General features: G+C 41.4%; 1 protein-coding gene across 10 annotated transcripts in view; it reads left to right on the top strand.

The window, feature by feature from the left end:
• The window catches only part of WDFY3 (WD repeat and FYVE domain containing 3), a 325,380-nt gene that overhangs the window by 295,641 nt on the left and 5,537 nt on the right, over positions 1-24,202 (top strand). For 9 of the 10 annotated variants that reach the window (XM_067557105.1, XM_067557104.1, XM_067557103.1 and 6 more), the window contains 10 exons: positions 790-896; positions 1,765-1,918; positions 4,405-4,496; positions 4,810-5,022; positions 15,989-16,136; positions 17,518-17,672; positions 18,955-19,113; positions 20,300-20,479; positions 21,650-21,832; positions 22,523-22,619. In XM_067557105.1, coding sequence (XP_067413206.1) covers positions 790-896; positions 1,765-1,918; positions 4,405-4,496; positions 4,810-5,022; positions 15,989-16,136; positions 17,518-17,672; positions 18,955-19,113; positions 20,300-20,479; positions 21,650-21,832; positions 22,523-22,619 — 1,488 coding nt within the window. Of the gene's footprint in view, positions 1-789; positions 897-1,764; positions 1,919-4,404; positions 4,497-4,809; positions 5,023-15,988; positions 16,137-17,517; positions 17,673-18,954; positions 19,114-20,299; positions 20,480-21,649; positions 21,833-22,522; positions 22,620-23,654; positions 24,162-24,202 lie in introns of those variants that run through there. The other variant, XM_067557107.1, reaches the window with a different exon arrangement.

Genomic DNA, 24,202 nt, shown 5'->3' with positions numbered 1-24,202 from the left:
GTCTGCCTTCATGTGATGTAATTGAATGGGATTCTTTCTTTTGACTATTGTATTTCTTTTCAGCTCCTACCTGTACTTTATCAACTTGTATCATCTCTTCTTTACGAGGATATAGAGAATTCCCATTAATAAATCCTCCTCTAAGGGATGCCTCCGTCCAAACCTTGTGCCCCTCAACACCTGTTGGCTTTCCCCCATCCCTTAGTTTAATTGCAACTTTAATAGGTCATTACTTGAAGTTTGAGGACCATTATTCTAAAGTTACTGTGCTGTCCAATACCAGCAGATGGGCAGAATTGTGTGAAGACATTTGTACAGATGGCTGTTTGTTGCCAGCAAATGAATTAAAAAAAAACTACAAAATCTGTAATCAGCAATTTTGAGAAATATTTGAGCACTGAGCCTTTAATTCTGCATCATAGAAAAGGCTAAAAGTAAAAATTCTCCTTTAGAAGAAGTTAGGGTATCTGTCTTGGAATGTTTTAATTATTCAAAATATAAAACTGCTAAATGTGAAGTGTCGCTGGGCAAAAACTGTTGAATTATGGCTAGTGGATTACTGCCAAAATTCAAGTAAGTGGTTTCAGTGTCAAATCATAAAGTTTAAAGAGTCTTATTTCTGCAAATATGAAAGCTGCAAATACCAATTTTTAATGTGTTTGGGGCCATACTGTTCACACAGTCTAGCACTTCTTAAACCTATTAATTTCTTAATTTACTGCTGATTTTGTCATGAACATTTCCTCTTTATTTCCTCTTCATTTGTGACTTTTAATTGTTCTTCATCAGGGGAAACACCAGCTTATCATTATGGTACTCACTATTCATCTGCCATGATAGTGGCCTCGTATCTTGTCCGAATGGAGCCCTTTACCCAAATATTCTTAAGGTTACAGGTAAATTGTGTGAGATTTCATTTTTCTCTGTTTCTACTGTGTTTAAATTTGAAAATGGGTAAAAATGTGAATAATCTAGTAATTTGATTCTGACTGAGCATGGTAGAAGAAAGAAAGTTCTATAACTGCACTGTTTTCTTCTTGATGATTGTTAATCTCTTTGGAAAAGAAAAGAGGTTTTGTGGGCAGTGTATATGATCCTTCAGATGGAAGTCTGTGAACATATTGAAAAATGTACGCTGCACCAAAACTCAGAGGAAAAGCAGCTTTTTATTTAATAAAGTAATACTTCAGTTCCTACTTTGTTCATCTATTGTTAAAAGAACTCACGCAGTAGTTTCTCTCATTCTGTTCTCAAGTGTAGAAAGACTAATTTATTAAACTGGTGTGTCAGTCTAATAAAGAGCTAATTTAGTATTAAGAGTAAAAGTAACCAAACATTAGCACTAGAATTAACCAAACATTAGTACTAGCATTAGAATTTTCTGACAGTGCAAGAATTATTTGGGATCACCTTTTAAATATTTTCTTAGCTGGAAACCATCAGGCAAGAACATTTATTTTCTTTGGGCCAACATTTTAGCCAAAAAGACTAATATTTGGAATAGGACTAGATCTTTTTTTTAAAAAAAATTGTGTAGATTTATACTTTTATGCTTCATATTTAGCATAATTGCAAAGAAAAATTATAGCAACTGATAAAGGAAAACGTAGTTTTAGTGGGTTTTTTCTTTTTTCATTATTGTATTTATTTGACTAAGATAAAACTTTACCAAACTGTTTTACTTTACAGTATTATAGACCTTGGCTATGTCTGCTGTGCTGAGAAATGTTCTGATATAAAGATGCTTCTCATTTTATTCTACAGGGTGGCCACTTTGACCTGGCTGACAGAATGTTTCACAGTGTGCGTGAAGCCTGGTATTCAGCATCAAAGCACAACATGGCAGATGTAAAGGAACTCATCCCAGAATTCTTTTACCTCCCGGAGTTTCTGCTCAATTCCAATAACTTTGATTTAGGTAGGCAAAAGCTGATGATCGCATCATGTTAGGGGTGTAAAAACAGTGCAAACTGATCAGACATAAACCAAGTTCAGTAAAATGAATGTAACAGCATAAGTAAACAGCATATGGCTTACTGGTACTGCTCCTTAATTATCTTTTGATTTTGGGAATCTGTATTCCAAATGCTATGTATTTATGTGTAATTATATAGGGAAATCTGGACTTTTCATTTGTAATTCTTGACTTTTTCTTTTAGATGAGTGAAGATATATTCTCAAACACGAAATATTCCTTTTAATAACTCATAAAACCACATTTTAGAAATTAAATTGAATAATAAATTTACATTTCCAAGGGAAGCATTTTTATTAGAACTTATGCATTCAGCAAATCCTGCTTTGATAGAATTTCTGATGATTATATATTTCTTCCATATAACCTACCAGCCTCCAAGTAGTTTTTCAGTACTAAAGCCAAATGTATCTAAAGGACAGACATAACATCCTGTTTTTATCAGGCTCACATAATGTGTTTGTCAATTATGATATTTAGACTTTTGGAGGTTCTTTAAGAAAAAGCAGCTGAAACATGTTTGAAGTTTGATAGATCACATCACCTGTTCTTTTATTTATTTAACTGCAGTGAAATTTCACTGAACTGTTGGCAGATCATGCCACTGGAAGATAAAAAACTGATATGAGATAACTATTAGTGTTGCAATAGCTGCATATTTTGTATGAGATTAACTCTTTAGTTTTTCCGAGCTCTATGCTGCAAATTCAGTAGCAATAGCAGGGATTACTAACCATCTGTATTTTTTAAAAATCAAAATCATTGGTGCAAAATACTTCCTAAGAGTTTAGAAGACTGAACCTCGGATCTCTAGTTTGACACATTCATGCACAGGAACATAGCAGTTACTATACTATATCTGTTTAGACATGATCCTAGGAAAAGTTTCGTCTTAACCTCTATCATAGGCTATTTTATATTCTGAAACTCGCATTTCTATCCCTTTTCAATTTGTTTTTCAACAAAATTGAAAATTCTGTGAGGAAAAGATTCAGGGCCCAGTTGTGCAAGCCTTATTTATATTGAACAGTATTTTCAAACATAAACCTCTGAACTCAGAGTGGGACTTTTGTAGTATTTCTTAATGTGAATAAAAGTTGACGAACCAGTCCTTCAAGGTTTACAGCAGAGGACACACTATATGAATATATTCTGGTAGTTTAAGAAGTGTTCCTTGTATGGAGAAAATGAATCATGATCTGATTGTACCAGTGGGATGTCTTTTTACTGTTTGTTGTTATACCATTTCATCTCAGGATTGTTTTCCTCCATTATACATCCTATGGGCATATTCATGACTGAAAATGCACTGAATTCAATAATTGGTAATGTGACACCTTCTAGTCCTCTCTTACTTAAAATCAGAAATATGTAAAACTTTCAAAAAGTGACCCTAAAGAAAAATTCTACTGACGTGAACATCCAAAATGTGACTCAACTGAGGAATTTATCTTCATGTTCTATTATTTCTCATTTTGTATTTTTAAAAATTGTGTATGGGGTTTTGGAAGGATGGAGAATCACTTGCTAGTTGATTCTCTGCACCTTTAAAGGCTTTAAACCATGATTTGAGGACTTTTAATAACTCAGTCACAGCTAAGGGGTCTATTACAGGATGGATGGATTAGGTTCTGTGGCCTGCGTTGTGCAGGAGGTCAGATTAGATGATCATATTGGTCCCTTCTGACCTTAGAGTTTGTGAGTCTGAGTAGAGCTTTCTGAAGTTGTTTTTCAAAAAATCAGTCATTATTTCAGTACAAGCTAAATCTGCAAAAAGGATCCTGGTTGTGGTATGGCTGCAACAGGCTGTTGCATCGGCTGTTTCCATTATTCTGCGAAGATATCATACCCTACAAAGTATCTACCCTGTGGCAGAGAACCATTTAAATACAAAATATACAAAGCTAAAGACTTTTATTAGTTTTGTTTGGCTTCTCCTTAGTGAAAATCATTAAGGTAACTGGACTGTTATTCAAAAGTCTCAGAAGGTTAGATAACCATCATATAAATCCTCCATAGCTTAAAAAAACAAATTTACTTTAAAGGAACTCTAAGTATGGGAAACTGAAATGATCTATTTTTATATATATATGTGCATGGAACTCTCCGCCCTGTTCCCTGAAATAACATCAACTGCTTTTCTCTTTATATTAAAAAAAAAAAAAAAAAAATTAAATAGTTCAGCACTCTCACGGGAAGCATCCCTACATAAACAAATATATACGGTAGAGAAAAATATTTTCAGTAAGGAGACAGCTTTCAGGCTTCTCTGCATTTTTAAAATGTTGTTTCTAATAGCCCCTTAGAAGTTGCTTGTAGCATTAACCTTATAAAGCATGTGCCATTGTAACTGTGATACAATTTTTGTTGCTGCTGGTATTGAGATGCATCACTGTCTTTTGCTTTTAAAACTTCAATTTATTTTGTAGGTTGCAAACAGAATGGCACTAAGCTTGGAGATGTTATACTTCCCCTATGGGCAAAGGGAGATCCTCGTGAATTTATCAGAGTTCATCGGGAGGTAATAGACATTTTAATAATAAAAAACACAGAAAGTTTATTTGGACTTAATTCCCAATCTAGGGAGCTCAGTTTTAGTGACTTTTCTATTTGATGTGCATCTTTGGGGAGATACTCTGTTATGCTGATGGACTACAGAATGGTCCTCCATTTGCTGTTGGTATCAGTGTTGGCTGAAGCAGCTAATAAGGTGCATTTATAATGTTTTTCATTTAAACACATCTAATACTTGTGTAATTTCATCCACCACAGTCAGATAATAGACTTAGTCAGTGACTATCTGCTCAGTTTAATGCATACATTTTGAATTACAGGCTTTGGAATGTGATTTTGTGAGCGCACATCTGCATGAATGGATTGACTTAATCTTTGGCTATAAACAGCAAGGCCCTGCTGCAGTAGAAGCTGTAAATGTCTTCCATCACCTCTTTTATGAGGGCCAAGTGGATATATACAACATAAATGACCCATTAAAAGAGACAGCTACCATAGGATTCATTAATAACTTTGGGCAGATACCCAAACAGGTAAAGATGTTCTTTAACCTACTGTAATTATATACCAAAAAAAATTCAAATCCAAATGCTTTCATATAAAAAGGCAATTCCAGTCAAAACCTATATGGTATTTAAGTTTCTAACATGCATTTCTGTTCTTTGTCTGGAACTTGAGTGCAAGTTTTGCGATTGTAAATACAGTTGCAGAAGTGCAGTGAATCCATTCTCAAGCCATGAGTTCATTTAACATAAACTTTGGGTTCTATCAGTAAGAATTCTTGAGATTTCTCCCTTGCTCCTCATGCTCCAAAAGTAGAGGTGAGATCTTACGGTGGAACTTAAAAAAACAAATCATCAGAGAGCCAGTGTGTTCCTGCAAAAGTTAGTGCTATATAAATTCTTCCCTGGCTTTTTGCTATGTGATACAATACAGTTGCAAGGTAGTGCAGAAGATGTTAATTTTACAAGTTGTCTTGTAGCAAAAGTAGTTAGGGATACATCATTTGCCTTTTTCCTTTTAACCTGGTTGCTTTGTTTTCTTTGGCACCTTCTCATTTATTTGTACTGTAGCTGCTGAAAAAATTCTAAACTTAAATAATTGCTTTAAAAACATTGGTTCTGGCAGGGCTGGCATAAGTCACTAGCTAGAAATGAACTGGTAGAATTTGGAGGCAATCTCTATGAAAGATCATTGTAAATTATTAAATACTTAAGGAAAAGTTTATTATATTTCCCTTGCATAAAGGAGTTTGGGTTTGCCATATGTTTAGTAGGTGCCTCCTAAAAAGTTTCCTTTTGCCTTTTTACCATTAGGTGAGGTATTACTGGTATGAGCAGTTATTTCCCCTGTTTGGACTGGGGAATACTACAAGTATTTTTAATACCTTCCCAAAGGTGGCAGAGGAATACTGTAGGTTGTGATATCTGAAAATCAGAAGTTCAACAAACCCCACTGTCAGTATAGCAAAAATACATAGAAAACCAATAAGGGGAAATTCCCAAATATTTAGACTTTTGATAATCATCCTAAAATATGGATCCTAATCTGCAACTAAACCCTGTGACCATCCCTCACATAATTGCCTCACATCAGATAGCTCCTAGTTCTACTTCGAGTGATTGCTCATGTCCATTCCAATATAGGTGTGTGCACGCCACAGTGCACGATTCCCGGAACATTTTTCCCCTTAGCAGACCCCGTAGGGCCGGCTCTGGTGCCGCCTGGAGTGCCCTGCGCATGTCACAGCACATGAGGCACTGCCGGCCCCATGCCCCCTCAGTCTCTTCTTTCCGCCCGAAGAATTAGCACTTGCTCTCTGCAAGTGCCATTCCCCTTCTTTGAACTCTTTGTTAGTCGAAGTACCTAGTTAGTTTTAAGTAGTTGTTAAGTACTGTAGTTTAGTAAGAAGTCCATGACGGACTTAAGGTGGCCGGGCTATGTCCCAGCCACCTGGTCTTAAGCCCTTCTCCTTCCCCCCTCCCCTGCTCAGTACCTTAAGTGCCTGGGGGGAGAGCAAACAGGAAAGACAAGAGTAAGATATGGAAAGCTTTTAAACAGTGAGCCCAGAGGGACAGAGAGATCAGGCTTAAAGCCTTGTTCTTATTGCAGCGCTCCGCTCTGTGTCTGGGCCGTCCTGCTCCCCCTTGGCACCGAATGTCACCTTTGTGCGGAGTGCACTGTCCACACCGGATTCGACTCGGCACGGAGCAACATCCCCAGTGCCGACAACGAGGAGAGCGTGTGGAGCGTGGATGCTCCCCTGCGCCGTGGGTACGGGCAGGTTCAAGTACAGAGATGCACTGGCCATGGCCGGTCGAGTCCTCTACAGGTCTGCATCTCTGAGCAGGGAGCCACCCCTGACTCCTGGGAGTGGGAGAGTGCCCCTGCCAACGCGGAGGTTTCTGGTGGCAAGAGCCTTGTTGGCTTGCCTATGCCACCTCTGCCCTCCCACCCCCCCGCCACCCCCCCAGCCGAGGGAGAAGGGGCCAGGGTCCCAGGACCATTGGCACCAGATTCGACTCGGCACGGAGCAGCATCCACGGTGCCGACGACGAGGAAAGCGCGTGGAGTGTCGACACTCCCCTATGCCGTGGTATGGGCAGGGTCGAGTACAGAGATGCACCAGCCACGGCCCGTTGAGTCCTCTCCAGGTCTGCATCTCTGAGCAGGGAGCCACCCCCAACTCCTAGGAGTGGGAGAGTGCCCCTGCCAACGCGGAGGTTTCAGGCGGCAAGAGCCTTGTTGGCTTGCCTACTCTACCTCCGCCCCCCGCCCCCGCCAAGGGAGAAGGGGCTGGGGTCCTGGGGCAAGCCTGCGTGGGTCCCCCCGAAGGGTGGTGGAGATCCCTGGCACGGGGAGGAAGATCTCCCGCCAGACAGCCACCAGGGGTAGAGCGAGGACGCTCCCCCAGCAGGTCGGCAGCACTGCAAGTCCTGGGTGCCGAGGCTCTTTCCCCAGGGCGGTACCGAGACTCCACGCGGTGCCGGGGCTTCATGTGGTACCGAGGCTCCCGGCATTAGCGGGGCTCTCACGGTGCCGCAGCTCCACGCGGTGCCGGAGCTCGCAGCATGGTGCCGGACTTCTCAGCAGCACCGCAGCTCCATGCGGTCCGAGGGCTCGTCAGAGCTGCCCCTCAGCGGTTCCCCTCGCCCCCCACACCCCACACAGGTGGTCCTCGTTGTCCTCCATGGCGGAGGCAGCAAAAACACGGTCCCCAGTGTGGGCACAGCACCCGGGACCAAGGACGGCCACCTGTGTAGCGGCTCGGGTCCCACGGGGGGGCAGTCATCGGGACAACCAACACCCCCACAAGGTGTCCAAGCAGGTGGCACAGTCAGCCCCAGTTGGGCCCTGGGGTCAAGGGCCTTATTGGGCCCCATGGGACCCCAGATGGGACCAGGGCCCCAATCCATTCTGCTAGCAGGGGTACAGCTCGTGCCCTGGCACAGTCTAAGGCCCATAAACACCACTCCTCGGCTGAGGAGTCGGACCCTGTGGAGGGACTCTCTACGGGTGCATCCCTTCGGCAAGGGAGCACCCGCAAGACTTGCCTCGGCAGTCCTCTTTCTCCTCCCCAGACGAGGCAGTCTCTGGGGATCACATGGCGCCACTGGAAGATTTCAGGGCGCACCAGGAGCTGCTCAAGAGAGGGGCCCCTACCTTGAGGTTGGATTCCGCCATCCTGCATGGAGGAATCATGGGGTAAGGCCATAGCCCCCGCCAGTTCCATGAGGAAGTACTCAGGGCTGTTACCCTCAGGCCTGTCCAGGAGGTGCAGCAATCAATCCAGGACCTTCCCTTTCATAGGTCAGCCCTCTTCGCCAATCGGACCGATGCGAAGCTGCACGGCCCGAAGGACTCCAGGGCCACGCTTGGCTCCCTGGACCTGTACACGCCCCAGGCTTCCAGGCAGCAGTCACGGCCCAGGTGCAGCGGTGACCAGAACCCTCCGCATAGGCCCTTTTCAACCCTACAGAAATAGGGACAGAAATAGGGGGTTTAAAAGATGGACTTAGCCCCCCCCCAACTCGTCCTCAGCCCCAGCAGGGACCCCCGAGGGGGTCGGGCAATCGTAGGAGACAGTTCGATGGTGTGCCCAAGGGTAGCGCCCCTACTGCCCTCCTGACCCGCCCCGCCCTGTCCTGAACAAGTTAAGGCCCTTCTATCCTGAAGGGGCGCCCCCAAGGGTCTGAGACCCGTACTAGACCTGCGTCGTTTGAACAAATATATCGAAGACTCAGGTTTCACATGGTCTCCGTAGCCTCCATAATCCCTGCCTAGATCCAGTAGACTAGTATGCCGCCCTTGTCCTACATGGACTCATACTTTCATGGGGCCTCCGGAGCCACAGGCGCTTCCTCTGCTTCACGGTGGCTGGCTCTCACTACCAATTTACAGCCTGCCCTTTGGCCTATCTTCGGCTCCAAGGGTGTTCACCAAATGCATGGCGGTAATGGCGGCCCGCCTGAGGCGAAAGGGTGTGCAAATCTTCCCTTACCTGAACGATTGGCTGATACAGGGTAGGTCCAGGTTCCAAGTGCAGGAGAGCGTGACTCTCACTTGCTCCACGTGCAGCAGGCTGGGACTGCTCATAAACAAGCAGGAGTCCACACTAACCCCGGTGCAACACAGACAATTCATTGGAGCCACCCAGGACGCTTCCCAGGCCAGAGCCTTCCTGCCTCAGCCACGTTTTAAGATGATGGTCTCTATCATCTCCCAGCTGCACCGATGCCCCACAACAACAGCAAGACGGGCCCTGGCCTGCTACATCGAAGACATGGCTGTTCCAGAAATCGGCGCAGCTCCTCGCCACGGGGCGGGGACCCGGATGAACGGATCACCGGTCTCCACCCAGCACATCTCCACGTGGATCACATCCTGCATCAAGTGCTACTATGAGCAGGCGAATGTGCCGCTCCCGGGTGTCATCACAGCACATTCAACCAGAGCTAAGGCCTCACCTGCGGCTTTTCTGGAGAGAGTGCCCCTGCAGGACATCTGCAAAGCCGCCACCTGGTTGTCTGTCCACACCTTCACGTCCCACTATGCCATCGTTCAACAGGCGAGAGAGGATGCGGGATTCGGCAGAGCCGTGCTGAGGGCAGCTCACCGGTAACTCCTAACCACCTCCAAGGTATGGCTATTTAATCACGTATATTGGAATGGATATGAGCAACACATCTCGAAGAACAACAGTTACTGGTAAGTAACCCAGTTTTACCCTACCTTCTTTTTTCTTGCAAAAAAAGCCTAATGATCTGCTAACCCACGCTTTATTCTTGAATCTTCCTGGGACATCTCTCCCTCACCTAGCTCTCTTTGTTGGTTTTATATGTATTTTTGCTGTACTGACAGTGGGGCTTTCTTCTCTTATGTTTACCATCATAAGAACCCACTGCATAAGAAAGACAGGAAGTATGGCAAAAGACCACCGTGGCTTAGCCAGGAGATCTTCAATTATCTAAAACTCAAAAAAAAGAGTCCTATAAAAAGTGGAAACTAGGCCAAAATACAAAGGATGAATATAAAGAAATAACACAAGTATGTGGGGACAAAATTAAAAAGACGAATGCACAAAATGAGATTTAAAGTACCTAGAGACATAAAGGGTAACAAGAAAACATTCTACAAATACATTAAAAGCAAGAGGAAGACCAAGGACTGGGTAGGCCCATTACTCAATGAAGGCGGGGGGAACAATAACAGAAAATGTGGAAGTGGCAGAAGTGCTAAAGGACTTTTTTGTTTGTTTTCACTGAAAAGATTAGTAGCGATTGGACATCTAACGTAGTGAATGCCAGTGAAAATGACGTTGGATATGAGGCTGAAATAGGGGGGAAAACCATTAAAAATTACTTAGACAAGTTAGATGTCTTCAAGTCACCAGGGCCTGATGAAACACATCCTAGAATACTCAAGGAGCTGATTGAGGAGATATCTGAGCCATTAGTGATTATCTTCAAAAAGTCATGGAAGACAAGAGAGATTCCAGAGGACTGGAAAAGGGCAAATATAGTGCCAGTCTATAAAAAAGGAAATAAGGACAACCCAGTAATTACAGACCAGTCAGCTTAACTTTGGTACCTGGAAAAATAATAGAGCAAATAATTAAGCAAACAATTTGCAAACATGTAGATGATAATAAGATAATAAGTAACAGTCAGCATGGATTTGTCAAGAACAAATCACATCAAACCAACCTGATAGCTTTTTTGACAGGGTAACAAGCCTTGTGGGGGGAAGCAGTAAATGTGGTATATCATTTAGTAAAGTTTTTGATACTGTTTCGCATGAACATCTCATAAAGAAATGAGGGAAGTACAATCTAGATGGAGCTACTATAAGGTAGGTGCATAACTGGTTGGAAAACAGTTCCCAGAGAGTAGTTATCAGTGGTTCACAGTCAAGTTGTAGGGCATAACAAGTGGGGTCCCGCAGGGATTATTTCTGGTCCAGTCCTGTTCAGTATCTTCATCAGTGATTTAGATAATGACATAGAGAATACACTTAAAGAGTTTGCAGCTGATACCAAGCTAGGTGGGGGTGGCAAGTGCTTTGGAGGATAGGATTAAAATTGAAAATATCTGGACAAACTGGAGAAATGGTCTGAAGCAAATAGGATGAAAATCAATAAGGACAAATGCAAAGTACTCCACATAAGAAGGAACAATCAGTTGCACACATACAAAATGAGAAATGACTTTCTAGGAAAGAGTACTGCAGAAAGGGATCTCGGGGTCAGAGCGGATCACAACCTAAATATGAATCAACAGTGTCACAATGTTGCAAAAAAAAAAAGGAAAAGAGATATATTAGCAGGAGTGTTGTAAGCAAGACACGAGAAGTAATTCTTCTGCTGTACTCTGTGCTGGTTAGGTGTCATCTGGAGTATTGTGTCCAGTTCTGGGTGCCACATTTCAGGAACAAATTGGAGAAAATCCAGAGAAGAGCAACAAAAATGATTAAAGATATAGAAAACATGACTTATGAAGGAAGATTGAAAAAAATAGTGTTTTTTAGTCTGGAGAAGAGAATTTCCTTTAAATCAACTTTCACCCACCAACTTTCAGAAGTCGCAGGAGAGTGATCACGCCATGCACTTTGCGCCAGGCTCTTGCGTCCCCACACACCGTGCTTGGGTCAACATTCAAAGCAGTGCACCATGGGTAGCTTATCCCACAGTGCAACTAGCTGCAGAGGCTTTTGGGAAGTTTGTCGTGCTCCCACGATGCAATGTGCTCCCTCCCCCTCCCTTCTTGTCCCAAACAAACTGCAAACGCTTTTTCGTGCCGTTTTTCTATGCCGGGCACGCATTGTTGCCGGAGAGACACGGAGCCCGCTCAGCTCTGCATTATCATTGTGAGCATCACAAATATCTCACGGCTTATCCCATAGTATTTTCAAAGCAGAGAGAGGAGCCGCAGCACAGAAAATAGCGATGTTACTGAGGCCACCCTGCTACAATCCATAGAGTGGAACAATTCCCATTTGCTGCTGGCTCACACATCATCTTCAGTCTGTGGAGCACCAGTTCTGGTCCCAGGAAAAAAGCAGTGACTGGTGGGATCGCATTGTTATGAAGGTGTGGGATGATGAGCAGTGGTTGCAGAACTTTCGTATGCAAAAGACCACTTTCTTTTAACTTTGCACAGAGCTGTCCCCAGCCCTGAAGCACGTGAATACTCACTTGACAGCTCTGACGGTGGAGAAGCGAGTGGCCATCGCTCTGTGGAAGCTGGCAACCCCAGACTGCTACCAGTCAGTTGGGAATCAATTCAAAGTTGGTAAATCCACCCTTGGAGCTGCTGTGATGCAAGTGTGTAGGGCCATCAATAGGCTTCTGCTAAGAAGGGTAGTGACTTTGGGAAACATGCAGGACATAGAGGATGGGTTTGCCGCAGTGGGGTTCCCAAACTGTGGTGGAGCAATAGTTGACACACACATCTCTATCCTAGCACCTGACCACCTTGCCACAAAGTACATAGACCATAAGGGATACATCTCAATGGTGTTGCAGACCCTTGTGGATCACGGGACGTTTTACCGACATCAGTGTGGGGTGGTCTGGAAAGGTGGATGATGTGCACATCTTTAGGAATTAGGGTCTGTTCAATAAGATGCAGGTGGGCACTTTCTTCCTGACCAAAAAATAAACATTGGGGATGTGGAAATGCCAATAGCTATCCTGGGGGATCCTGCCTATTCCTTGTTCCCTTGGCTAATGAAGCCCTACATCGGGCACTTGGACAGTGAGAAGGAGCATTTCAATAACAGGCTCAGCAAGTGCAGAATGGTGGTGAAATGCGCACGTGGCCATTTAAAAGCCAGATGAAGATGTCTGTTTACTAGGCTTGACATCGGTGAAGAGAACATTCTATCAGCTATATCTGCGTGCTGTGTGCTCCATAATTTGCATGAAACGAAGGGGGAAAAGTTCCCCCAGGGTTGGGCTGTGGAGGCTGATAGGCTGGCTGCAAATTTTGAGCAGCCAGATTGCAGCGCTATACTCAGAGCCAACCGCAGAGCACTTCAGGAAGCACTGAAAAACCTTTTTTTCAATGAACTGCAGTAATGTATGTCTGTGCTGTGCCTTTATTTCCCATCCCTCACCCTCACTCCAGGGGCCCCCTTCCTTTCTCTCCCCACCTAAGCAATGAATGAATAAAGACAGATGTTTTTTAATGCTACAAAGTTTTATTTGTGACCCATTTTAATGGGGGGAATGGAGGATAACTTAACATTGTAAAACATCACTGTGCAAGCGACTTTGGTTGCGTGCAGTTTTTAAAGGGGCCATTGCATCCTTCTGCTCCCTCCACCGGTGCACCCTGCTCAGTGTCCTCCTAGACAGCTTGGAGGTGGGGGCTGATAACAAAGCTGTAGACAGTGGTTCTGCTGCTGCTCCTCCTGGAGCTCTACCAGACACCTCAGCATGTCAAACTGATCCCTCATAATACGCAACATCTCCTGTTGTGTATCACGCTCCTGTGCAGATCTTCTGTGTTCCATGTCCAGGTCTAGTTTTTCAGACAAGGACATCCTCCAGGCTCTGAGCTCTGTGTCAGCAGCCGCAGAAGCGTTTATTAGTTCACTGAACATGTCATCCCATGTTTTTTTTTCCACTTCCTAATCTGGGAAAGTCTTTCAGCTAGAGTTCAGCAAGGGGGCCAAAGGCCGAGGTGTTTACTGTAAGTTAGGTAAAGCACAAAGTTGCCATTGTTAGCTGATCCAAAGTAGTAAAGGAAATGTTACAATGTAAAAGTACTCCCCTTCATGTTCACAAGGCTAAGCCAGACCCGCATTCCATTCTGTACATCTTGAAAGGGTCGGACTGGCATTACAGACATGGTAAGCAAGGGGCCCTTCCATCTGTTATAGAACGGCTTCATTAGCACTAAAATCCACACTTGAGCAAGGAGAGGGATCCCCTGTAACATGCCAAAGACCGGTTTGGTAGGTGGTGGGCAAAACAGATTAGAGGACACCGTGAATGAATTGTAGTGGCAGAAAACATAGGGCAACCGGTATTCCAACCCATAATGCCCATTGCAACTGTACTAGGACTAGGAATAGTCTTGGGGAGGCGTTCAGGGACCTCATTCACAGTAGAGGAATAAAATGGAGTGACTGTATTGGTCAGGTACTTTAAAATATGTGGGAACGAAAAAGAAAGATATAATAGATTTAGTTTGTCTAGATCTTTAAGGAGAGATCTTTCAGGATCTTTAAGAAGAGCCTTAACATTGTATTGGGTTTGAGGACCTGATGGTTAGATGTTTATATAACAATATATAAAATTTACAAGAAAGCACACACTAATGTGTTGCGAGGTCTGACAACCCCCAGAAATTGTCCTGGAAAGTATTTCCGAACTGGTGGTGGTTATGTAATGACTGAAATGAAGTGAAGTCAGTATGAAAATTAATGGTAGTTTACTCTCAATGTTTGAATTTCTCTTCCCTTTTCAGCATCATTTTTAAAGAAATTAATAAATTATGGCCATAAGGGAGATTACAAGATGTTTCTAAATAAAATGTTCATTATGTAAGAGTACATACAACACTTAGCATATATATAGTACTTACCATCAGAGAAATGGCATATTTATATTGACTTTATATTTTGGTGAACACGAGCATTTATGTCTTCATCTCTGAGGGGCCATTTCCAACCACAGTTTGATTGCTTAACATTGCTCAAGACATCAGTGTTGACACAGAAGATGGTAAACACTGGAAAATTACTGACTCATTGTCACATGATTGGCTGAGAACAAGCATGAGGCAGGATGTGATTCTTCTCTGTAACTGTCATGTATAATCACACTCCTCCCTGCCCTAAGACTTTTTTCTACTCTTTGATTGTCTGTCTTACTCCAGCAGTGTGGCCTGGTGTTTGTGGGATATATTTATGTAGTTTAACTTTGAAATTGTACCAGTTTGTAGTTCAGATTATAACAAATGTAGTAATAGAGAAATTAATTTTGATCTTTGAATGTCTTTCCTTCACAAAATTGCCCTCTGCTGTCAGCTAGCATTTTAGAGCTCCTTAATCCAATAATGAAAAGTTCTAGAGGGGTAGCCGTGTTAGTCGGTATACAGCAAAAACAATGAGAGTCCTGTAGCACCTTAAAGACTAACAAATTTCTGTGGGCATAAGCTTTTGTGGGCTGCAACCCACTTCGTCAGACGCATCAGATGTCAGTTGCAGCCCACGAAAGCTTATGCCCGCAGAAATTTGTTAGTCTTTCAGGTGCTACAGGACTCTCGTTGTTTTTAATCTAATACTACATTTTTCCTACTCCCATGAAACGTGCTGGTAAACTGGATAGACCTTGGCCAACAGGGTTCAAAAGCTCAATCTTTTTAGTAAGACTTGGAACTGCCCTGCAGAGAAGGCTCATGTGTTCCAGAATGCAGACTGCACTACAGAGGGAGCTGTTTTTAATAACCTCAACAACAGAGAAGTTTTGCTTGTTCCTTTTGCATACTTTTAAATGTAAAAATCCAATAATAGCAGTAAGTGAAAGGTTGGAGAGTAACTTATTTTTTGCCCTGGATTTGTCAACAGAGACTTCTGAAGATTAGAAGCGTTCTTTAATATTTGTTACTTGTATATTTATCAGACAGATAGTGATAATATGATATATGATACTCCTACATTAGCAGATTGTTACAAAGCCAAAAGATGTTCTGTTTGTCTGAAATAAGAAGGTAAAATCACTTTAAATAGCATCCTTGGCTATTTTGATTGTCTTCTAAAAAGTAAAATCCAGATGAAAAATGCATCTCTCATTGCATTCTAGTTTGGGTTTGTATTTTTCTTGAAAATTTAACAAAAACATTTATATAAGAGGAACTTTATGTACATATGCAAATTCGTAAAATTGTGTAAGTAAATCTGCCAACAGTATCAGATTTAAAAGTCTTTGCTGCTGGAAATCTATAATCATGTCACTAAATAATGTTTGATTTCCTATCTCACATACTACAGCTATTTAAAAAACCACATCCACCAAAGAGAGTTAGAAGCAGAATCAATGGAGAGGCAGCTGGAATGTCTGTCCCACCAGGTTCCACAAGTGACAAGATTTTTTTCCATCATTTAGACAACTTGCGGCCATCCCTTGCACCTGTAAAAGGTAAAACTCATCACAGTACTTACTCCTGGTCTTTTGCCAGTGTGTTCATAGTTCTAGCTGAATAGATGTTTCTTTTTCTGATTTTTCTTACCTGCTGAGTTTTATACTCCACTAGAGAGCTCCAGATTTAACACCCCAATCCTCTAAGATTCTGAGAGCCCTGAACTCCAGTTGAGTTATGCCTTGTCTTTGCAAGAAAGTTGTACCAATTTTAATTAAATTTAACTGTTTCATGGACAAGGCCTGGGGGGGGGGGGGGGAAGGGGAAGAATGAGCCTTAAGCTACTCCTTAAACTTTAACTCCTTGTGTTTAATTTCAACAAACTCTGTTTGAAACCAGCAGCAAATTCCAGAGCTGAGAACCTCCTACTGAGGCTGCCTTGTCCCCAACCTAAGATGTTTAAATCTAGTTTGAATACCTCATGTAACCTCAGTTTTTGTGTGTTGTTATGGGAGAAAAGACCTCCAAAGAACATTTCCAATACGGGCAAGAAATGGTACAGTCAATAGCCATACAGAAGCAATAGTGTCATGTCTAGTTTGTCTGGCTTCAATTTTTTTCAAACACAAGAAGATAGTAAAATTATCAAAATAGTTAATAGCTCATGTTTAAACTTGTGGGTTCCTACTGACAACACATTCTAAAATATTCATTTAATAAATAATATTTAGCACTTACATTTTCCAACTGAAACATTAACTCCCTGTGACTTAAGTAAGGGATACTATAATGATTGCTTCATTCACGATTGAAATGCATCCATTTGAAATGCATCTGGGGTAGAAAGGAGCAGCTGTTTAACAGGGCACAGCAATACTACACTGTCACCTAAAAGAGGAAATGAAAAATACCCATCTCTATTTGAAAATGCAAGGGCAAACTAGGCAGGCTGAATATAATTATCAAATTGGAAATGTGGCATATAAAATTATTTGGCTGGGATTTTGGAATCCTGTGTTTTTGTACAGCAAAAACATCATGTCATCTTTAATGACCACAAGTGTTCAGGATCTTCTACGTTTTGCCTGAAAGATAGCATGTTCAGCAACACCGTGTCCCTTACTGCTTCAGAGGGAAAATGTCCACCTATGGAAGTGCCAGTACCTTGGTATCCGTAGGAGATCTCCTGTCCAAATACTGATAGTGCTTAGCTGTGAGAGCTGATAGGGTTACCACACAAGGTGGCAACATTACAGTTTAAACTGAGATTTGTGTAGTATAAGCAGTGTACGATTTCAGTTTCTGTGGTGCATTATGGTATTTGTACTGTCATCAGAGGGGGCTGTCACATAATCACAAACAATATTATACATTAAGGTTTATGCAATAGTTGTGCTTGTGTGTGTTTGCTGTAACATAAACGCATTGTTGTTTGTTCAGAACTCAAGGAGCCTGTGGGACAGATAGTGTGCACAGATAAAGGAATTCTGGCAGTAGAACAGAATAAGGTTCTTATTCCACCTACCTGGAATAAAACTTTTGCCTGGGGCTACGCAGACCTCAGCTGTAGACTGGGAACGTATGAGTCGGACAAGGTTTGTGATCTGAATTTTAAGTTTTACTGATGTTCTGGTTTGTGTTCTCTACTGAAACCTAACTTTGAAAATATATTGTGCATACAAGGAAAAGAATTTGTCTGTACTGTGTCTCCTTTATTAGTATTTATGCTGAAGTCTTCACCTGATGAATGATAGCAGAATCAATCAAGTTAACCTATTGCTACTAAAAAGTTAATTTCCATAATATAATGAATAAGAATGAACGTCAGGGTTTCTACACTGAATCTACAGTCTCTGGTGTGGCACCATCTTGTGGCAGAGATTGGTGCAGAAGCTAAAACCCAAAGAAGTGATAAACACTTTTTCCTGAGTAAACTAGAGGCCAAAAATTGAAAATCATGCTTGCTTTTTATGAAATTCTTACTCAGGCAAATTCCCATTTACTTGAAGAAGAGTAATGTAGCACTCTCTGGAGAAAACTGCAAACTGTTAATGGGTAGGCAGGTGGTGAGATGCAACTGATGTTCCTGATTGGCTTAAGAATTGCACACATCCTGTTTGTTTATTCCTTGGTCCACGTGTTTGTTTCATACACCTGTTTTGTCTTATCTTTTCTTCTAAATTGTTAGCTCACTGGGGCAAGAACTGTTATTTCCTATAATTAGTGAGTACCTAGCATAATAGGCTCAACCTGGTGGCCTGGCCTGTTAAATAATAAAGATGCAGGATTTGGCCCTAGCAAGGAATCTGATCCCTAAAATCCAGGTCAGGATCCAAATTTCCCAGCCTTCAGGCATGTCTGATTGGTACTTGTGCAGGCCTGTTTCTGCCAAAAACAACTAAACAAACCCTTTCATGTACTACTGGACAAGTGGTCAATATTGCCTAGTAGTGGCTACTAGTCTGGGAATTGCTGCAGGGCAGGAGGGGAGTTTCAGAGAAGGAAAACAGTTGTTTTAACTGTAAGTGCCAGTGCCCATCGGGAACAAATATGTAATGTTCTCACTACATGCTTTAGCATTGTTTCCAGTTTAAGTACATGCTGAACAGTTGGTATGGATTTAATCTCAAATCCTAAACAGTTATAAATTGTGCCTTTGTTTTTGTTTCTTTGCATTCAAATTATGTAAATGTGGTTTTTTGACTGAAGTGAGTTTCATATATTTGTTCTGAGCCAACTTTTGAGTTCGTTTATCAGTGGAGAACAGTTCAGTTAATTGACGGTGACTGTGCTGAAGTTTTCTTGAACGCTATAACAACAAACTTGCAAGACTAGGATGTATGCCTTCACTGTCTGACTTCAATTTTTATTTCGTAGGCAGTGATTGTTTATGAATGTTTGTCAGAATGGGGACAGATTTTATGTGCAATATGTCCAAATCCCAAACTGGTCATCACTGGAGGAATAAGCACAGTGGTATGTGTGTGGGAGATGGGCACCTCCAAAGAAAAGGCTAAAACACTCACTCTGAAACAGGTAAAATAAATAAATAAATAATTCAGAAAATAATGTTCCAAAGGGAGAGGAGGAAGGGAGGGGATTCAATGGCTTCACAATGCAGTAGAATTTGTGACTGAACAGATTACCATTCTAGAGGCACTGATTAAAGCTGATGGAGGATTTTGCCTTTGACAGCATCTCAGAACTACTCTGGAGCTGAAACAGTGACTTGCTTTTAAAAGAACCGAAAGAGCAAAGTGTTTTTAAGGGGTGTGTGAATATCTGAAGGTATTTTGTCACTGAAACGTGTTCCTGGGGGCAGGGAGAGAACAAAAAATCACACTTTTCTGAAATATTGCATAGTTTGTAAGCACCAATTTTTTAATCTACTTGCACATATACTATAGCATCCACCAACTTGCAAAATTCACAGACTCTCCACTCCCATTTGAATTTAATTTTACTGAGATCTTTCACCCCTTCTCTTCAAAAGTTGACATTTTAACTGAAAATAAGAGTTTTCAGGCCAAAAACCTGCCAGTGCTTGTAGTGCAGTATAAAATAAAAGGAGAAAGATGTTTATAACCTTTCCCTAAAGTTTTCTCTTGTGTCTGTCAGAACTTTGTTTCATTGTGGAGGGTTATTTTACAAAATCTCTATAAACTGAATAGGGTGGTGGTTTTGGTTTGTTTTTTTTAAATGAATGAGCTCATACTGTGTATGTGCAATAAGTCACCCCCTGTTGAGTCTTACTAGATTACCCTCAAGGTATGTGCTAGTAGCCTAATAATGTGTCTTGTTATGAATCTGTATTAAAGGCAGTTATGCAAGAAACTGAATAAGATGGTTGTGTTATGGTTGACAGTTTACTGTAAAACCTTGTTTATACAAACCCCTCTTTTTTAAATATTCCTGTTATCTGAAATCTGTTTATATCTTAGACATATATCATTTTCATTTTGAAGGTCCCAGTTTAAATAAATTCTGTCTCCATTCTATTTAGATAAATTGATGTACTGTAATAAATTCCTCTACTTGCAATAATACGGTGTGCTCCTCCTCATAGATTCCAAGTCAAGAAGGACCACACCGATCATCTACTTTCTTTTTAACACAGGCCATAGAAGTTCCCCAAAATAATCCCTCGAGCATATTTTTATAGAAAAACATCCAATCTTGATTTTAAAATGGTCAGTGATTTTTGTGTTTGGTTTGTTCTCAGGCACTGCTTGGTCATACTGATACTGTCACATGCTCAACGGCATCACTAGCTTATCACATAATTGTGAGTGGATCACGTGACCGTACCTGCATCATATGGGATTTGAACAAACTATCATTTCTAACACAGCTCCGAGGTCACAGGGCTCCAGTTTCAGCACTTTGTATAAATGAATTAACGGTAAGAGCCAATATCCTGCATGATTTATGTTCAGAAACTTAACCATTCATAACATAAGACTTTCCAGAGGTTTTCCTAGACAGTTTTCTAAAAAGATAAGGCTTTTTTCATGAAAGTCAATCCAATTTCTTTTTTTAATAGATTTTATTTAAATGTGCACACGAGTTCCAAAGCACATAAATATCTACAACATTATTGATTTAAGTCCTTTTTATACTTTTTATATTTTAAGCAGAACCAGATATTATTCAAACAAAAGGAAAGCTTCAAACTCTTCAGTGGCTTTTGGATATTTGTACAACTTATCCCCAAAAGCCATGTAACAACTGGCTGCTTCCAAACTGCCTCATGAAATTTGGACCCCACTGACATGCCTGTTGAGCAGTGTCATCCAAAACGGAATACTCACATGTAGCGAAGGGAGCCTATACAACCATAAAGAAAGGTTAATCTATTATAAAATTCTATAGCTATTGAAATAGCAACTACCGTGACCGATCCCTGGTCATGATATAGTAGTGAAGAATTGCTCTGTGTTGCATCAACCCTGTGATACTAAGGGCCTGTCTTCACTGCAGCATTAGCGTGGGGTATAACGCAGGTGTTGCTCCTAACCTGATTCCTGCCACACACAAAAATCTTCAGTTCGAGTTAAATAGTGCAAGGTAACTTGCAGTGAAAAACAAGCCTGGACTCCTTTTAAAGCAAGGTAATAAGTGAGGGCTAATGTAGTGTAAAGCTGCGAGCCAGGAATGGAAGCTTGGGAAATGTAAAACTAGATAGGAAAAAGTACTGAACATGTACTGTTTTGGATACTCCGCCAGGGAAGAGGATGGGCTCAAGCATGAATCTGCTCACTAGATTACCTACATATCGTAGGTCTCTGTTAAGTTTGTACCTCTATGACCAAGTTTTCAAAAATGGGTGCATAAAGGTAGGTTCCCTAAGCCTGTATTTAAGTACCTAAATCAGTGGCCTGCTAGGTGTTCAACACTTTTGAAAATCAGGGTACCTCTTTAGATGTCTAAATATGGATTTAGGAGCCTAAACTTTAAGCACCCATTTAAAAAAAAAATCTTGTCCTATGTTTCTGTTCCAATGAAGTATTTTTGTAAATACCCAAGATCCAGACTGAAATGTAAAGGGTTTGGGTTTTGTTTCCTTTGTCAGGGCGATATTGTGTCATGCGCTGGCACTTATATCCATGTGTGGAGTATTAATGGAAACCCGATAGTGAGCGTGAACACTTTCACTGGACGGAGCCAGCAAATTCTTTGCTGCTGTGTGTCTGAGATGAACGAGTGGGATACTCAGAACGTCATAGTGACAGGGCATTCAGACGGAGTGGTCCGAGTAAGTAGCAGGAGTCTCCACTTAGGTACTCACAGTAGGGGTTGTCCAGGGATTAAAATAACATCAAAGTTGCAGAGAACGTGTAGATGTAAACTGCAGAGACACATAGCCCTTTCCGGACTGAGTCTATAGAGGACTGATTTTTTTCTTCTGCTTTTTGATGCACATGTGTAGTGATGTGGTTACTTTTATTGCTGAACTACTTTTCTGCCTGAACACTGTTGAGCTCATTCCAATTTTAATTTGCAAGCCTTTAGTGGGCTTAGTTTTTCTTGCAGAAGACAAGGAAGGGGCTAGTAGCATATCTGTTTCTCCACTTGCAACATTCCTGTTCTGTTACAATCCTGGCCCTGCCATAAGCAGAAACCTGCTCATGTCAAATTGCTGTATGTGTGTTGCCTTTTCGTGAGGGCTCAGGAGGACTGGGCTGACACTGCAGAACATTCATTCATTTGTGATCTGGGTTTGATTTCCAGAGACGAGAATCTAGTATTTTTCACCCACTGTGGTACCTACCCCCTCAAGGGATTTATACTGGAAATGGTGGTGGGAAGTGTGGATATACTACTCTAATAGCCTGGCTTAGTTGATAAAAGTATTTTACAGGCAGCCTATAAAAATCTAATGGATATAAATGTATATATTCTGCTTCTCTTCCTCTGTCCCTCTCCCCCGACCCCACCCTCAAAGTTCTGGCGGATGGAGTTTTTGCAAGTACCAGAAACACCAGCTCCAGAGCCTGTGGAGATCCTGGAAATGCAAGAGGATTGTCCAGAAGCACAAATAGGTGTTTTGCTTTGTTTAATTTAATTTTCTCAGTACCTATGTAAAATGCAGGAATAATGATACCCATTTTAGACCATGACACAGCACACACTTTGAGAGACGACTTGATTCTCCTTTCACACCTGTCTAATTCAATTGACTTCAGTGGTACTCCTATTTTATACATGTTAATATGAAAAATCCAGTCCATATTATCTGATCCCTTTGTGCAGTTTCCATTGTGAATAGATTTTAAAAAAACCAAACCAATATCAAATAGTTAATCATTTCCTTCCTTTTAAACAGGAAAAGATACCCAAGCCAACTCTATTCATAGAGCATAATAAGATTTTTAAGAAAGCAGTGTCACACTGCTAACAGCATTACTTATGTCCTTGGGAACAGACGACTGTTCTTGTTTTCAGGAAGAATTCAGTACACACTAAATAGGGCCATTTTCTTGGTAACTATCTTTTCCTCTCCATATGCAAAATAAATATTAGATTAAGATGTCTTGTGAGATCAAAGGTAAATACCCCCCTGTGCCTAACTCTAGGTTATCTAAGGGACTTCTGAATAAATTTAAATTTAAAGTAATTATTAGAATTGTTTATTAAACTGAACTTTTCACCTGCCAGGACTTTATCATATCCACATATATTTTCCATTAACACCTCACCCTAACTATTGAACAGTGCAAAGCATTCACTGTGATTATTAAAAAATGCTACAAACATAGCCCATTGAAATAAGAGTAGGCAGCTGAGAACTTAGGCATGGTTTTTATACTGATTTTAAAACTTTTTAGTTCATCTGTAATGGTCAGTCTAATCTCTCTGTAGGTCTGTATCACTCCAGATGTAAACTACTGAAGTTATTCCTCCTGTTTCTTTTTCCATCAAGCATTATGTTGTATGTAAAATAATGAACTATTTTTAATACAGGATTTAAAACAATGTAAAATTACAAGTTAGGGTGGCACTTTCTGGTACAAAGTGGTTGCTACTTTTATGCTACAATGATATGATGGGAAAATAAATTCCTGTCTCTCACACAGGAAACTCACAAAAAATGTAAAAAAGGAGGAAGATGCTGAAAGAGCAACATCTTCCCTGACACAGCTTGCAGCATTGTAGTCGCAGTTTGGAATGGAATGAGAAGTAGGTTTGCAAGAGTGTAACAAAGTTTCAGATCTTGTTGTAGATATCCAGGGAAAGAGATGAGTGGGATTTTCAAAATCCCAAAATTAGGAGCACAAATACCATGGAAGTCAATTAGGCATTTTTGAAAATCCTACCCAGTATTTCTAGAGTAGCTGCCCCCAGCAGAATGAGAAGTGGTATTTCCAGGAAATTAAGAATGTAAGTAGTGTTATGGGGTGAATATTCAGTGGGACACAGATTAGTTGTGTGATAGCCACTGTGATATTCATATGGGTCACATAGCTAATTCCGGCACTGCTTTGACAATATACCTGTCCATGGTTACAGGAATGACTCCAGCTACACCAACTAGGTTCTTCCATAGATGCTGCAGCAGTGCAACTGTGTAAAAGGAAAGAGAATGAGATTGTTAGCAAAATAAAAGTATTTCTTTTGTGCTACA

The sequence above is a fragment of the Emydura macquarii genome, unplaced genomic scaffold, assembly GCF_026122565.2.
Source record: "Emydura macquarii macquarii isolate MOO-44397 ecotype Brisbane River unplaced genomic scaffold, CSIRO-AGI_Emac_v2 contig_1790, whole genome shotgun sequence".
Taxonomy (NCBI): domain Eukaryota; kingdom Metazoa; phylum Chordata; order Testudines; family Chelidae; genus Emydura; species Emydura macquarii.
The sequence above is the reverse complement of the archived record's forward strand: the minus strand, read 5'-3'. Positions and strand labels throughout refer to the sequence as shown.